Source organism: Cyprinus carpio, chromosome A8, assembly GCF_018340385.1.
Source record: "Cyprinus carpio isolate SPL01 chromosome A8, ASM1834038v1, whole genome shotgun sequence".
NCBI classification, from domain to species: Eukaryota; Metazoa; Chordata; class Actinopteri; order Cypriniformes; family Cyprinidae; genus Cyprinus; species Cyprinus carpio.
The window spans coordinates 6,427,492-6,446,111 of NC_056579.1; the positions used below are offsets into that span (position 1 = coordinate 6,427,492).

The 18,620-nt window shown below is 35.1% G+C and overlaps 1 protein-coding gene across 7 annotated transcripts in view; it reads right to left on the reverse strand.

Moving 5' to 3' along the window:
• LOC109107090 (disabled homolog 2-interacting protein-like) overlaps nucleotides 1–18,620 on the reverse strand; it is a 90,060-nt gene that overhangs the window by 17,861 nt on the left and 53,579 nt on the right. For 5 of the 7 annotated variants that reach the window (XR_006160629.1, XM_042761804.1, XM_042761803.1 and 2 more), the window contains 3 exons: nucleotides 5,888–6,044; nucleotides 4,025–4,123; nucleotides 3,233–3,787 (listed from right to left, as the gene is read on the reverse strand). Coding sequence is in view for 6 of the 7 variants with exons in the window: in XM_042761804.1 (XP_042617738.1) it covers nucleotides 3,233–3,787; nucleotides 4,025–4,123; nucleotides 5,888–6,044 (811 nt within the window). In the remaining variant the exon portion in view is untranslated. Of the gene's footprint in view, nucleotides 1–3,232; nucleotides 3,788–4,024; nucleotides 4,124–5,887; nucleotides 6,045–10,341; nucleotides 10,530–14,664; nucleotides 15,353–18,620 lie in introns of those variants that run through there. The other 2 variants (XM_019120367.2, XM_019120366.2) reach the window with 2 other exon arrangements.

The window sequence follows — 18,620 nt, forward strand, 5'->3', positions numbered from 1 at the left end:
ACCGGCTCACACCCTCACACAGTACGATCAATAATTCCCGCACAAACAGACTGGATCTGTATCCATGTGTCACAAAGCTCGGATTTAAATAGTTGTGGATAAAAATAATTTATATAATTTAAAATATAATTAGATTAAATATAAAAGGCATGAAAAATAAATATATACTTAAAAACACACACACACACACACACACACACACACACACACACACACACACACACATATATATATATATATATATAAAATCAATGGTATATTTAGGAGCTTTATCTAAAATTGACAAGAAAAAAAAACAAAAAATAATTATGTTTTCAGAATAACACATCAAAACACTTGATGTTTTATATTTATTTATTGCCCCTTTTTAACTTTGGATAAAGCTATATGTATCATGTAAATGAAAAGGTATTATGTAAAGGCATGAAATGAAATTGATTTAAATGTCTATATTCACTATAAAATATAGACACACTATATTGTATACACTTATTCATATACTGAACACATACCATAACTACTGTATATTTAAAAATATAAATAATACCTATTTAAGAGCTTCATCTAAAATTGACAAGGAAAAATAAAAAATTAAAACCTAACATATGAAAACATAATTATAGAAATATAAAAAAAAAATATATATATATACAGTATATAGTACAGATACACTTTATTGTGTATATTTCATAATGAATACCTACTGTATAAACAGTGACTTTTATAAATGTAAATAATAAGAGATTTAACTAAATAGGTATTATGTGTGTGTGTGTATATATATATATATATATATATATATATATATACACACACACACACACACACACACACACACACAGACACACACACATATACACACATTATATTGTATAGATTCCATACTGAATACATACTGTATCTTCACCATTTACAGTTATGTGTATCAAAAGATGCCTGATACATTAGCAAAGCTCAAATACACAGCATTTCCAGACCACCTTACAAATTTGATGGTTGCTTATTAGATCAATAAAGGTGAATGTCATATTATGCAACTATATTATGGATAGTTTATCATTCAGCCATTTTGGCTTGCAGCAATCCAATTTGAAGACAATTTTAAAACGAGATGCCCCATACTGGCAGATATTATTTCAATCTTGTGCAATCAGTTCATACTCAGGCTAATCAGTACTCATTATTGAAATCATGCAGGCCTGCAGACAAAGACAGGAAGCTGCGGAATGCTGAGACTAATTCAATGCACTTTATTTACAGTAACCAGGCTTCAGCTAATGAAAGACAATGCACAGGCTGGCCAGCTCTGGCCTTGTATAATGAGAGACAATGCAGTCCCTGATCAATTAACTCCTTTGTAATGAAAGACTGTGGCCTTATTGACTTACAGTACTGATATAATGACAGACCAGCCACTTTGTTAACTGTCTAAAAAATGTATGCCATTTTTTAGACAGTTAACAAAGTGGCTGGTCTGTCATTACAGCAGTACTGTAAGTCAATAAGGCCAGATGTATGATAATGTATACATAATACTTATTTAAGATGTGTTCTGCAAAAATTGGTTTAAAGAGCTTGAATCGTGTGCCGTGATGGCAATATGTTGGAAAAAGAAAGAGTTAAATGCTGCTAAAAAAGGACAGAATCAATTTTTCATTCAACACAAAAGGCAAACAAAATACCAAAATCTCATTCAAGCACGTCTAAACATAAGGCTTGTATTGCTAGATTGCACAGACTAAACACCCCCAAAAAGCCCAGAGTGGCACTTAACAGTAACATGATCGCATTTTCTAGAAAATTGTTGTGCAGGTCTGTTATGATGCAACAATGCCTCGGATTGGTGTCAGAGTGCTGCAGCAAAAACAACTCACTCTAACAGCATTTGATCAATAATGACAGATGAGTGACAAAGCGTCAGGCGGCATGCTTTTGTTTATGATGTCATCTGATTCTAGGCTGATTTATGGTGAGTATCAGAGCCGTTTGTGCTCAAGCTAATGAGGGCAATCATAGCTCTCAGCACTCCTGTGATTAAATGAGGGGAAGCAGGACACGTCTCTATTGTTCATCTCTATCATTGATGTTTTTCACAGTTGGACATTTGATGGGTTTAGAGTAAGGCCTAGAACATCCAGTTTCTTACTGCAAAACTCACAACTAGACAAATGCTTCAGTTCAGAAAAAAAAAAAAAAAACTCTTCAAAATAACTGTCACAGTCAGCTTTTTTATACTAAGACGTCTCAGACAAAATTTAAAATAACTTCGAATGTAACATGGAAACTCAAAGTAGCACAATGATTGTTGAGTGTTTTATCTTGACAATGTACAAAACGTCATGTCACTCTCTCGTTCGGTAGTCAGCAAACAGCATCCATTAGAGAGAGGCTATAATTAAACAATCTTCCTAGATATAACAAATGCAGTCAGGCAACACATTTACTTTTATAGTCAACATGAAAAAGGCCTTTGCACCCCATTTTAATTATGGAATGTGATGCATTTCTGAGTTGTGACTTTGGAAATTACAGCATTTTAGTGGCATGTTAAAAAATAATAAATAAATAAAATAAAAATTACGCGAATAAAGCCATAGCATTGTGAGATTAAAGCTGAAATATTTTACAAATAAAGTCAGAATTAAAACATTGAAGTCAAAGCAATGCAAATAATATAGTAGAAATATGAGATTACAGTCTTAATATTTTGAGAATAAAGTTATTAATTTTTCTATGTGAGAAATATGTGTGGACAATTTAGTTAAATCTACTTTAGCATAGGATTTAGAAATAAATGACTCTGAAATGGCAACCAGTGGGCGACATTAATCTCATATTGCTAAGACTTTATTCTCCTATTGATCTCCTATTCTCAAAATAGTAGGAACTTAATATCACAATATTACAATTGTAATCTCACAATGCTATTCTGATTTTATTTTCAAAATGACACTAATTGCAAATAAGGTTGTATGATTTGTTGTATGCTTTTTGTATGGTTTCTTTTATCTTATTTACAATTATTTATGTATCATATTTGTTAAATGCATTGCACAGCGCTAGCCTTAAACTGTTATATTGCAATAATGTGCAATAGATTCATGCACATGATTCTAATGATGAATCATGCACAACAAGAGCAGGAATGTGCATTAGAAAAGAACATGGTGTGAACTCTGATTTCACGTTTACTTTAACGTGGAATAGCAGCATACAATGCAATTTATCTTACCTTGGCCTTGCCTGTGCTTTGTAAGATATGGACAAGTGCACAAGCCATCTCTTCCTTGTTCTTCACACTTAGCGCTGGCTCCAGCACTGAGCACATTAACATATAATTGTTAGTAATATACTCTGCAAACTCCTTGTACAGCTCCATGGGGAGAATGCTCATGCTCTGATATCGGGATTTCATGCGGACCATGGGTCCCGGACTTTTTCCTTTATTTGGATTCGGCGTGCTCACGGAGTACCACTTTTCCACAAACTGCCGCCCGGTGACAGCTGCTATAGGGATATTAACCAGGCCCACGTAATTATTTTTGTCCTTCTTTTTCTTTTTGTCCGATTCCTTGTAAAGATGCACGGTGATACTTTTAACAGAGGGCAGGTTGTTGAACTCAAAGTGTTCGCCCCAGAAAACATTGTCTGTTTTGAGTTTGCAGGTAGTCCGTGCATATAACATGTCATCCAGACAAAGTTCACAGAAGTATTTTTTCTTTGCAGGCAAGTCCTTAGCTTCGATAATCCAACATTTCAGCATGTTTTCCACCCGACGGATGTTATCCTGCGGAATACAAAAAAGAGTAAGCACTGCATTTTACACTGACCTCTGCAACCTGCAGAAAGGAATTAGATAACCCCCTGTGTACTTTGAAAAAAAAGTTATGCTGAGTTAATGCAAAGAAGTCGATCAGAAAGTGTCAATATGTGAGACAGGATATATGAAAAAGTAACATGCCGACTGACTTAAACCTCATCTTGTCTAGAATTACCCAGGATTCAAATGAATCATCCAGTTTACCTTGTTGGGATGCACAGCACGTCTCAAATTCTCCATCCATTTGTCTCTCTCGGCAGCCGACCGACATGAGAAGCATTTGCTTCCTGTTGAAGTAGTTACCTGCAGTTACAGATTACAATTATCAAATTTGCGGATAAGTGCATTAAGGGAGCTAGAAAGGACTGAAATGCAGATCAGGAGATGGTGGATGTGAGCAGAGAGATCCACTGAATGCAACAGCACTCAATCAATGAAGCGTTTCCCAGGAGTGGAGAGCAATTACATTTGAAGGAAGAATAAAACTCTCAATAGCCCTATCAGACAGAATGCACTTAGATCAAACATTTTTGAAGGATCACATGCATTATCAGAGAGTAGAGATACATGCATATGCCTTTCACAAATATTCTTTTCATATATAAAATTCATCCTTAAAAGACCATCTGCTCACAGTCACACCATCCAGTTGACAACAAAAGTACTGGTCCACATTTGAATACAGAGGGGTGAAATCACTAAACAGTTGCGAGACTTTTGCATGCAAATACTGCAAGGTGTTATCTGCACTGATGTAGTGCTGCTTCTTATGCATTATCATATGTATAATAAATACTTAAATGTGAAATAAATATTTAAAATAAGTAATAAAAAAATAATAAAAAAGTTTACATACTAAAAAAATAAGTTTGCAATTGCGAAATTAAATAATTCTTAAATTAGAATGTAAATTATATTTTAAATAAGTAAAATATAATAAAAATGAAACAAATAAAAATTATGTATATTTAGATAAATATCTAAATAATTTAAATATAATAAATTGTATTTAAATGTTAATAAGTCTTTAAAATAAATATACAATTAAGTGATAAATATCAAACTAAAATATTTATATCTGAACAAAATAATATATGAAATATTTTAAATAAATTGCTAAATAAAATAAAATTATAAAATAAAATATTAAATAAATAAAATAAAATTAAGCAATAGCCACAATATATTTGAAATATTTGAACACTGTAAACATCCACAAAAAAATAAATATAAAATAAGCTTATTTTTAAAAAGTCATCTCCTTTTTAGGGAATTCCACCCTAGAAATTCATAATAAAGGTGTACCCTACTAAATGTAATTTAATTTTCATATAGAATTTTGACTGCTATAATTCTAGTTTGCATGATAAATGATTGAATAAATAGAGCAAACAGTGCATAATCCATAATAGAGCTCTGGCTGACCCCTGCAGAACTCCTACTAATGGTGAGTGCCTCATGCTTTGCAGCTGGCGTCTGCTGTACTGTAACAGTCATTGACTCCATGTGAATTGGCCCCTCAGAACTCACCTCTAGTGATCACAGAGAGAACGAGAGGAGGTGTTCAGACAGATGGGACTCTATTGCACCCTTTGAGCATGGGATGCAAAGAGACAGCAAGGCCCTTCTGGTATTAAATTCCGCATGCAGATGCCTGATTTAAGTATGATACTGCCTAACTGAGATTCATTCAAAGAAAAAAAACTTTTTTAGGTGAATAACTATTCCTTTAAGGAAACCTGCATGCCGATTGCCTGATCACGGTTTACTTTGTCTGCACCCTCTGACCTTGTAATTATATAACCATCTGTTTTAAGTGAGCCTTCTCTGTAACACACGTGAAAATCATCCAGTAACATGACCCATGGCTCCTCAGTGACTATACAGCTGAACGGTTAGATAGCGCTGCTATTTTCTGCAAAGTATTTGATCTTGGCTAATGGCCTTGATGAAGTTTTAATGGGCCTTTGCTGCGTGCTATTTTGAGACTTGTCAGACATTTAGAGTCCTTTTGGCAATTAATACAGGGCTGTGACTTCAACAGGGCAGTGAGGTCAGCCGACTCACCTCAAAGCAGAAATCCTGTCCCAGGATGCTGCTGTGCACAGGTTTGATGAGCACTTCCTCCTCCATACTGAGATCTAGAGCTTCTACTGCACTGCTGGGGCTGAGCAACGACTCGTGAGACCGCGATTCTTTCAGCCTCGGCATCAGATGGGATCGACTGGAGTGAAACAGGATGAGAGGAACATATGCATCAGAGTCAAACAGGCATTTGTAGTTTATTAGAAGTGAGATGCAATGTGAACTGGAACTATTGTATACGTTGGCGTGTTGCACTGAGCACGGCATGAGCTGCTGACTTCTCACTGCCTGACTATGCAGCGGTTCTACTGCACTGCATACAAAAGCTGAAGCTTCCAGGCACCGGCATGACATATCTGACGAAGATCAGAGGGGCGGCATTCTGGGAAATGATGAGGCCATGAGGCATTTTCAGCGAGTTGTAATGAGGCATCAAAAAGCAGCTTTGCTTAATTGGAAGTGAGGTGTGTCTCACATACTGTAGGAAGTGGAAAACAAAGTTTGCCCTCCAGGTGAATGACCTTAACTTCATGGGACTGTTTGAACGAGACCGCCGAGGGCATGTTGAGATGACTAGTACTGTCACGAAAATGAAAAAGAAAGTAACACGCAAAGACACACACAAAGTAAAAGGTGAAAAGGAAGTGTTTACAGGAAGTGTGACTTGTCTTCTCCATGTTCCTTTAGGAAAGAAAATGTTGCTAATTTGTTAATTGTTTCTCTTAGATAATGATGAGATTAGGAAAGAGCAAATGGAGCAAATTAAGTCTGCTGTTAGGGTTTCCTGAGAAAAATAATCTCAAATATGAGGAAAAACAAGAAAAATATCTCTTCTCTGAAGTTTTAGATATCTCAAAACTGTCTCAAACTGTGCTCTAAATTGCCAAGATATGGAAGTGTGCAATCAAAGGTTAATTTCAAAATGAATTCCTTTAAATTCTTTAAAAAGTTAATTCATCTGAGCTCTGCTTTTAATTTTGTAGCTTACAAAATACCTACAAATAGTCACCTTGGAATTATAAGGTTCTATCTGCATTCGGAGCAGTTTTGAGATATTGAGCTTTAAAGTTTTTGCATTCCATATATGTGATATGGCAGATGGGGAACAAGTCTATCTCATGCATCAGTCTCAAAATGTACACACACACACACACAAAATAAAAAAATAATGTAAATAAGTTGTCAAAGAATAAAAATATATGAATAACTCAATTTGGACAAAAATGGCAAATAGAGCCTTGTAATTCCAAGGTGACAAAATGTCCCGTTAGTGTCTATATTTATTTATTTATAAGAACTATTAGGACACACATCTAGAGACAAATATTTAAAAGAAACAACTGTATTAAAGAACAAAAGTAAAATATTAAAATAAACTATTTGTAATATTTGATATACAATAAAATACAAAAATAGAAAATAAAATACTAAAAACAATGCCACAAATTAATTTAGGCATCACAACTTTTTTAATGTACAGTATGAAAAATGAATATTCATTCTGAGATTGAAGACCGCACTTAACAGTGTTTTTTAATTACTCAAGTGAGCGATAAATGATAGTCAACATAATATAAAATGTAAAAATAAGGATAATGAGTAGGAAAAATTACAAATAAATATTTACTGATATGATGGCAAAAAATAAAAATAAAAAATACTAATAAAAATACTGCCTGATAACTGATATAGTGCCAATATAGTTTTTATTTACTACTGCATAAATCAGGATCAGGATTGTTCTTTCCTGCAGTCTTGAGAGGCAGGGTTTTATCTGTTGTGACACACTCATGCTGTGCGTCACTAAAGTTATACTACCCACAAATTTCATTCTGCCAGTCCTGCAAATCACTACTGTATACAGTACAACCCAGAAAGGAGGAAAATGCACAACCAAATTGATTTTCGTATGAGTCCTTGGATAGTGAGTTGATAGATGATGGAATTACACAGGCACACTGCTGCTAACAGAAATTAAAGCTGGCAGATCAAATTACGAATAATGCAATTGTGTAACATAAAAACTCCCTTGGAAAGTCTCCTGGTCCATGACATGGGATGTGAAATTCCACAAGCTTCAAAGAATGTACAGGGCATCAGTCAAGGACTATAAAAAACACCTCTCAGTCAAATCTCATGGGAAGGTGACCACATTACCCTCTTGATGTCCAGCATACCCCTGTTCATCTTTTCATTTTTCCTGACATGTAATAGATAAAGTCAAGCCAGCGCTTCTCAGGTCCCATGTGTTTAAATGATTGATGAATGACTCACTGTGGACTGTGGGCTGATATTAAAACTCATGTAACATCCCTCTGGTGACTCTGTCAGTGGTGTCAGCGAATCCACAAATGACCTGAGGCGAACATATGTTTGCTCCAATCAATGACCAAAATGAAAAGGAAACTTGCTTTATGCCTTTCGAGAATGACCGATAAGTGCAACAGGGACAGAAAAAGACTTTATAACAGAAAATATTAAAAATGCTTTATAATATTTTTAATACTAAATTCTATGAATTACATAACTAATATCACTCCACATTCTTTACTGCTCACTGATATTACCATATTTAAATTACTGTTTGGATGTTTGGGGCAATACTTATAATTATTGATCTTTATCATTATATAAGGATATATAAGGATAATTCATAACACCGGTTATAGAGATCACACAAATTCATTATTTTTAAAATAAAAAAAACATTGGAATTTATTGATTGGTTCAGTTTCAGACAGCACAAATAATGTATAAAAAGCAAAAAAAAAAAAAAAAAAAAAAAAAAAATCTAATCCCTGGCAACATTTAAAAATTGTTCTGTAATAGTGAAGGAGATACAGCTTTAGGTGGGAGTGCAACTTAAAACACCTTTGTGTTCATACAACATTAAAAAGCTTTTGTATTTCTAAATGTGGAGTGAAGCTGCAGAACGGATTAAGTTCAGTGTTCAAGCAATGTTCAAACATGGTCCAGTTCAAAAAGCGCTATAAAAATATGATATTCACAAGGTAATCAAAAAAGAAGGGATTTGACGAAGTGATCTCTCATATTATATTATTTTAATCTAACTATTATTATTATTTTTATGTTTTCTGTGTATTTAGTGTAAGTGTATGGGAATAAACGTGTAAATATATGTAGTAATTTGTAAATAATGTATTAAGGATTAAGATGGTACAATTATAAAACCAATTTTGATGATTATCAATGAGCAATGTAGTAGGGGTAGGATTAAATAAGCTTATCCTTCTTCCTACTTCTTTTCAGACATGTATAATTTAATATTGTTTTTTTTTCAGTTTTGTTTTATTTATGTTTTTGATTGTATGTACATACAGTATGTTTGTATGCGTGTATATACATATACATATATAGATATATATATAGATACAGAGAGAGAAACATATACTCAAATTAAATTAAAAATCATTACATGTGCAATTTGTAAACAATTGCTTGGCCTTTTCTCCATTTTAATTTACAGTATTGTGACTATAGCAGAGGAAATAATGAATTGCTAAATGTTGCAAATCTCAAAATTGCATCATCTACAAGGGCAGCAGCACAATTCAATGCATGCACTTGTGTTAACCGCTAAGCCACATCTCTGACCAAGAAGGCAGAAGATTGGAATGTTATCCAAATATTCTTTCTGGAACAATAAGCACTGAAAATCATCTATTAGTAGACAAAAACACAGCATTCACACCATTTAAAAATGCAAAGGCCAAACGGACATCTGAATGGGCACAAACTTGTTCTATTTGTGTATGCATGGGCTCCTCTGATCAGAGAAGGCTGGTGATTACTGATGGGAATCGTGAGCCTGTGGAGCTGAGATCTGAGTTTGGAAAAAGAAACTTTTTCGCTGTATTAAAAAATCAGTTTAAAAGGCAAAAGTGAAGTGTATAATGACAAACAATCTCTTTGCATCTTGGGGTTTTTTTGTACTTATTTTAAGAAAACAGTTACATTCATATCAAGTACATACAAATGTAAACCTGGAAATTCTGAAAAAAGTAAATAATAATAAAACCAACATTATGATGTAAAACAAATATATAATGCTAAACAGAACCTCAGTTTTGGACCCTGTTGAATGTGGAACTGTTTTTTTTTAGTAATGTTGTATGCCCATTAAAATGCTTTGTCAATCTTTCTATCTACATCATGATCAAAAACTACAATAACCGCTAAGGTATTCAGACATCAAAGCTTCATTCTGTGTGGCTACTACTACTACTAGAAAAAAAAAACCTTTTGGCACAGCATGAACTGAAACAACAAACTCCACTGAGGGTTACTAAAAAACAGCCAAACATCCAGCTAATCTGTTAATCCCAGCAAACCCAATGTCAATAACAAGACGTTTCTCTAGAACCGCAGCCATCAAGATGAGAAAAACAGAAAGAGGCAACATTTCCCAAACTTACTTTTTACTATTCTGATTCAGCATGGTCCAAGTGCAAAACAAAACAAGTCCAGTGGCTTCAAGAGAAGTGAGCCAGTGCAGCGATTATCCTTGATTTTCCTGAAAGATATCAGACGCTAGGGCTTGGAAACCGTGTTCACTGTACAGTGCTCTGCCTAAAACATTTAGAGCGAGGGAGTGCCTTAGTCTTCAAGCACCCTAGGGAACAATCTGTTGCATCTTGAACACACCCAAATCCATTTTCAAGGATTTCTATTTTAAAAAAATGCTGATCTTGCTTTTAGAGCAGGCATTTAAAGATTGCCGCTGCAGTTCTTGTTGGGTTTACATGTAATGTTATGTTTAAAAAGATTAAAAAGAGATAAAAAAAAAATTAAACAGAAAGAGTCTTTTTTTTTTTTTAAATGAATTACATAAAGGTTATAAAAATCCTCAGCAACCAGCAATTAATAGTCTATGTATCACTGGACTACAAAGCCTTAAAAATAATGATGACACTAAATAGGCAATTATTAAAAAAGCACTTCTACATTACGGCAAGCAAATCGGTTTCTTTTTAAGTACTGTGCGTCTTCATGAGCCAATAATAAGTGAGGAAAGATAGACAGCAGCAGATTGTGGACTCCGCAGACCTCGCATGCTGTAATTAAATTCATGTTGTGGAGTGCAGCCTGCCGTCTGGTCTAAGTTTGTGTCCTATATCTGTGGTTGACTGTGTACGGTGTACTCCGCCCCCAACGGTTCCCACACTCCCCGACAGGAAGCAGTCCTCCCTCGAGATCTCTGCTCCAAATAGGAAATGACTGCCAAGGAAACCAGCAATACAGGCAAGATTTTAAAAGAGAATGACAATGGCTCAGTGAACCTGGCATACCATGCTGTTAAATGGAAATTCAAACTTGGCCTGGAGTGCAACTGGGAAATACATACAGTACAACTACAGTAATGCTTTACAAGAGTGTAAACTGTTCTGCATTTTTGAAAGAAATTAATCCTTTTATAGATTAAAAGTGACAGCAAAGACACAGACATTGCTACAAAAAGTTATATTTTAAATAAATGCTGTTCATTTGAACTTTCTATTCATCAAATAATTAATAATAATAATAAGAAGAAATGTTTCATGAGCAGCAAATCAGAATGAAGAATGATTTCTGAAGAATCATGTGACACTGAAGACTGGAGTAAGGATTCAGCTTGTTCATAAGAATAAATTATAATTTAAAATATATCAAAACAGATATATATTTAAAGTTATTTTAAATTACAATAATATATTACTGTTTTACTGTATTTTTTTATCAAATTATTGCAGCCTCGCTGAGTACTTCCTGAAAACTTTAAAAAGTCTTTTTTTTAAACATTAATGTGTTTGTGTGTACACTATACATGTATATAGGCTGTATATATATTGCATTTAGGCTTAGATTATAAACAAGCTACATTTAAGAGAATCTCATAAACCAAGATTTCAAAAGATAAAAATGTATTTTATTTATTTGCTTTTAAGTACTACAGCCATTTTTACTCTTTACACTTAAATATGTTTTTAGCTACATTCTTGGAGTACAAAACAAGACAAAGTGTCAATTCTATCCATTATCCTTTAAGGGCAATATGAAGATACAAGATACGCATGAACTAGATCAGTCAGCTCATGTAACACATCCCACTAAACCTCGCGTTTTGGAATCAGAAAAACATTTGGGAAATCAGTGAACAATGTAATTATTCAGCAACCCATAATACCCTGGTACACAGCTTATTACTGCATTTCAACAGCTGTGTTTGACTTCACAGATTAATAGTTACATAATCGCAGCACTATCGATGGGGTCACTCCTAAAACCCACAAGCCTCTTTTCAAAGAAGCTTATTCAGGAGATTCTTGGGGCATGGAAAACAAATGAGTTTTTTTCAAGAAGGTAGGAGAAAAAAATAAAATGAATGTTATCCATGTATATTTTATGAAAATATAGATTTTCCTTCCACGAAAAATGGAACTGACATTCCACTGCACATTCTTATATCAGTACCAGTACTGTTGATGTTTACTGTGCATTGACTAACGAGGTTATAACATGGCATAACATGGTACAAAACTTACAAATTTCTAAGGACTGACAGCCAAATAACAGAATTACTTAGGTCAACATAAAGAACTATAAAAGCCCATAAAATTTCACATTCCAACGCTCGACATGTCAACTTCTACCCAATTTGACCAGCCCCCAACCAGCAAGGCTTTTGAACTGCCAGAAATTACTGAAGCTCTAAAATGGTTGAGTAGAAAGAGGCAATTAAAATGAAACGATATTTCTGAACTAACCTTGGCAAATCTTAATCTGCTAAGTGACAGTTTTTGAAATCATCATGAATATTGAGGGCCCTTAAAAAACCTTAACGCAACTAGAGATAATGGCTTAGATTGGCTTGGACAGAATGAGTCAGACGCAAACATTGTGTTAAAAAAAGTGCCAAATCTTGCTCCTAACTGAGCAATAAACAGTTACCTACTACTACTACTGCCACTACTACTACTAATATAAAAAAATAATACTCATTTTGTCCCCAACATAGAACATTTACACTGCACCTGACTGGTAAAAAAAAAAAAAAAAACCCACCTTGCAAAAACATGTTTTTCTGGTTTCAAAGTGAATAATCTGGCTAAAAAATAAAAAATGAAAAAATCTATCTATCCATCTCTCTATCCATCCATCCATCCATCCATCCATCCATCCATCCACCCACACACACACACACACACACACACACACACACACACACACACACACACACACACACACACACACACACACACCTCAAGGAGCTGACTCTTTAACTAAACGAGTGAAACTATAAAATAGCTAAGAAATAAGCATCCCAAAGCCTAGGTCAATGGTCAGTTATACAGTTTGGTGGTCATTATGCAAAAACATTCGACTGAATGAATCTGAACAACTGACAGAATCAAATATTCCAAGCTGTGATACATACTATGCATACCATAAATCTTGTTTGGATGTGTTTGAACTGTCCACAAATCTTTTAATTTGAGAATCTTTTTTCCTTAAGAAATCTTTTAAACTAATTTGTGAACATACAGTCAGACAGTTTCTTAAAATTAAAATTTTATGTCAATTACCTATCAACCATTGAAATTGATTTCCTCTATTTAACAAAAACATACTTGACTATATATAATTTACAGTTTATGTCTTGTACGATTAAGATTTATATGTTATGTGTCCAGCAGCATGCGGAATGACAACACATTTATAGTGTAAATTAATTATTATTATTATTATTTTTTTTTTGCCAATAAATGTTTAGATTATTCAAGGCAGTAACATAAAGCAAAATAACAATTATTTAAAATAAATATCACACATTCATAACATATTCTCAGTCTTCATCATGCAGCTTCTCAAGCAAATATTTAGCTCTTTCTTGTGCTAAAGAACACACTAATGCACCAAATTAAATATGCAAGTTTTTTTTTTCTTTTTCCATTAAGAAACTTCGATTCATGAACATGTAACCATTAGATTCCACAAAAGGTTCTTAATAGCAGAAAAGGGATCTTTAGATTTTTTAAATGTTTTTCACACAAACAAAATATGGATCTTTGAAGAACTGATCACTAAAAGGTTCTTTGGGAAACCAAAACTGGTTCTTTGGAACCTTTAATCTTTAAGAATGACTTATAAACCGCAAAAATCCTAATTTTCTCATAGCAATCTCTTTAAACACAGATTATCAGATCCGCCCATTCACACAGAGATTGTTGGGATGTCAAACAGCATGTGTCACCACCCAGTAACAGGGCGGAATAATGGACCTCATAATATCAATTCACAACCTGACAGAGCCATTAAATGAAAAAATGTTAACAAAAGCACTCATGAAGACCTCTAGCCTCCACCTGACCGTAGGGCACGGCGTGTATTCCTCACCCAGCGTGTGTTTATGTACATCTGCTCCCACACAAAGGACAGAACAGGGAAGCTGCGCAGAGTTAAAAACCCTGATCCGTTCATAGGGACTGAACACCTCAGTTACTGGCCACAATCCCTGCTGACAGCAGCAGCATGCTGTTTACCATCGATTAATGCCCCGATAATGCCGACAAAGGCAGGGGGAGCGCTGTGACTCGTCCCTCATCTCTTCCTCGCCTGCTTTCATTCTTTCAGCATGGAAGCTCTGTAATGAGATGCCATTCAAGCACAATGCAGTGCTCCTATAACATACTCCATCCGCTAAGATCTGGATCTACAGTGCGCCTGTCAGAACCACAGGGATTCTGGGATGAAATACTCACCAGGCATGCTGTCAGGATCCCCGGTCCCCTGGTGATGAAGACGAGGATGAGGAAGGCAGCTCACAGCTCCATTTTGCTACCTCTGCTGCGGCTCGGAGCCACTGGGAACAGTGGACACAAGCAGCCCAGCTCACAGCGGCTCACACACACAATCGCATGGCCCCGCCTCTCTGTCCTCATGCTCCGGCCTCCTTGTTTTAACTGTCACACTCTCATAGAGGAGCTGCTGTAAACCCCCCACTCATATTTAAAGTGGGCCAAGGACTGTGGGCTGCGCCGATCCCTCTCTCTCTCTTGTTGTGTTGGCTGGACTGCTGCTGTGTGCAACGGAAGCAGGCTGAACAGTGTGAGCTGGCCCTGCCCCCTTTCCTCTGTGAGCATGTGTGTGTGGCCTTTATCCTGTGGCTTTTGTGATGTACTGGCCTCTTCCCTGCACTGGGAAAATCTACACCCTAAAGTAAAGACAATATCTCCCAGCATGCATGTTTGCTGGAGGTAAATGGCTGTTTGGAAGCGTGGGTGGGTGTATGTACACTCAGTAAACCTTGACCTGAGTAGTGTATGCTTAAAAGCAATTACAACATGCTTGGCTATTGCACTATTGCTCATACTTGGGGTTAGGGGACAGGTTTTTTGGTCCGCAAACCATTTGTTAGATGTCAAAACTGTGGTGACCCCACACCCACATCTAACCACATAACAGATTGGATATCATAGACAAATTATGCACATTTTATTATTTATTCTATTATTATATAATATTATTATATTTATATATTTCACAATTGAGTCAGTTTCATTATTACCAACTCTTGCTCATGCACCATGTACTCAGTATTTTTTTTAAAGATGTTGCATCTTTATTTACAATGTTACATTAAAAATTGCATTTTTTTTTTAAAATGAATTATCTAATTAAATTTGCACTCATTTGCATATGTTTTCAGAACAGAAATTTGAACAATATATTATTAATATCTTTGATACAAGTTTTTAAAGTGGGTATATTTTTTATTTTTTATTTTTTCTATGTCTTTTTTAACAGCCTTTAAAGACATGTATTGTACATGGAAACTACAGACAAATTGACAAAGTGAAATAAACACTCAAAACTATATTTTAGACATTTCTTTCCAATAGTCTGAAACAACACGCTTAGCAAAGCCAATTAGCCCATAATCTCAAAACTGACCAAAGCGTAAAAAAAAAAAAAACAATGTCTGGAGTGGCAGGGGGAAAATAGTTCTGCCATGACAGCTCTCGGAGAGTTTAAAAATGCTGCTGTTGCACTGATAACATATGAAATAACCCCTATATATAAAATCCATAAATCACCACGTAGCAGATCTATATAGGTGGAGCTGGGGAAGGTGGAGGGTTTCTGAAGTGCACTGCAACTGCTACAGCAAACACTAACCAAGTATTTTTCTTGACAGAAATTTGCATTTACCACCAAGAACACCCTAGCAAACACATAAAAAAACTCACATCAGCAACAACATAGCAATGCCCTGCCAACCACCCATAACTCCCTAGCATCATGGTGGTAAGTGCAAGCATGGCCATTTTCTTCAAAAAAACTTTTTAAATTTTTTTTTTTTTTTTTGAAAACATGTTATAACTTAAAAATATTCATTGAATTTGTTGTGAACGTGGTGGTTTAAATAACCATAAAACAATCAATTATGAGATCATTTCATCAGGCTCAGTGCTCAACCCACACATTTTTTGTGATTAATATTCTCTATTAAGAAAATTCAGTATAAGCCATAATATGATGAACAAAAAGAAGAGGAAGAGACCATGGCCTACAGCATGTCACTTAAAACTATTAGTGTGATAAGCTTACAATGGTTGATTGAATTTAAGCATTACTGATCCAGATAAAAAAAGAAGAAGATTGATCAGCAATATACATATGACAAAGTCTGAAAATACATACATCAGTAAAGTCTGAAAATTGACAGTGAAAATAGTATGTATGTGAACATGCATATATACAGTATACCTGTATACACACACACACACACACACACAAACACACACACACACACACACATATATGTATATACACAATATGATAATATAACTAATAATTTAAAAATAATAAAATTAGAAAAATTATAAATTCTATAATTTTAATAGTAGTCTCAGGCTTTTGGAGCCCACTGTATATATTGTAAAATACATACAGTATGGTATGTACAACTTACATAAAACACAAAGCAAAAACAAACAAACAGCAACAACAACAAAAACATTTAAGAGTGCTGTTCTGGGTAAAAACAGTACATTTAAACTGTTTACAAAATCACATCTCACGCTCTGTGCTGTAAATGTGTGTTTTGCATAACACGGCATCTGGCTTTTAAAATATTTCTCATGGAGATACAAAAAACAGGCCTATTTTATCATCATCTATGTTCAATGTTGAATAGACTGTAACATCTGAACGTCTATTCAGATGTAAAGGTTTGCATGTACATTATATACATGTATTATTGCGACTTCAAGGTCTGCTCTTTAGCTGAGTTTAGGCACAAAATAACTTTGAGGGGTTCATCAATGTTCTCACGTTAATAAGCTTTTTGGGTTTTCTGGGTGGAGAAACCAAAGTGGCTTCCATGTCCTTCAGGGCTGAAACAATGAGGTCATGTCTTTGTTACATGCTGGAGACAGAAGCGTGATGTGACAGAATCCTCGAGAGTGGGCGTAGAGTGCTGGCTATAGACACATTCTGGAATACAATTCATCGGGCGACACAATATCCTGAAGACATGCAGTATAACAGAAGACCTGCAGCACGGGAGAGAGGAATTTCCTCTCACCAGTTCGGCTCTCCTCCAAACTCAACCTTTAACATAACGTATCGAATGTGTGCGAGTCACTCGGCAGACAAATTAATGACATATGCTCTCGCCATTCTCCACCATACACAGCTTTCCCCTACAGCAAGCCTGTGATTCATTTCCCAGTGTCATTCTCTCCGCTTTACACCCATGTAGGTGTGTGTGTGAGCAAGCTAAGAGCAATTACTTGTCATCTTGCAGCTTCACCTAATGGTCCCGCACCTGTCTCATGGAGTTGTGGAAGTCTTTTAATATTAATTCATGTTCCTCAGCAAGGATTCCTCATATATAAGCTCCCTGGGGCATTTAAGCAGAATGAAGATTGCAATAACAGGGACTGACTTCCCGACTGGCCTCTTGGATTGTCAGCAGACCGAAAATAATCATGAATGCAATGATGCAGATGTGGCTAGCTGCCTTTTATATCGGTCACGTAGTTGCTCTGCTAGCTATCATTATAAATGGTAAAGAAACTCACAGCAGATCTGCTGAATTTCTGAATGCACGTTATTGTATGTGAATAAAAATGGGTAATGACAGTAAAAAACTCACACAGGACAATTTAAAGGACAAGATACAACTCTGTCATCATTTACTCAATCTCATTCCATTCCAAACCCATGATTTTCTTCCCTCAATGGAGCACAAAAGGAGAAATATGACAAAACATGACAACGGACATAACAAAAATACCATAAAATTGGCTGGTACAAGCCATGTGCTACAATATATTCCAAACCTGACATGTTATGGATAAAGATGTCATATTTGAATGAATGCAGATAGTTTTTAGTGAATAGTAATAGTAAAAATTAAATTAATAAATAAAATAGTAAAAAAAAAAAATTATACTAAATGGCTTCAGAAGACTTGGACAATAGTGCAAGAGATTGGACTACATTATGTTGCTTTTATGTTATTTTGGAGCCCTTTCAAAATATAGGGTTTTAATTGTGATTTTTCTGAAAAACTGTCTCAACAATCTCAGGTGTGTCTCGTATTCCTATTATCCTGTTCTGTGTATAAACAGTGGTGTTCCCTGTGTTTAATCCAGCGTCTGGTATTGTTTATGTCAACTCCTTGTGCTACGTGTGATTCCTGCGATAT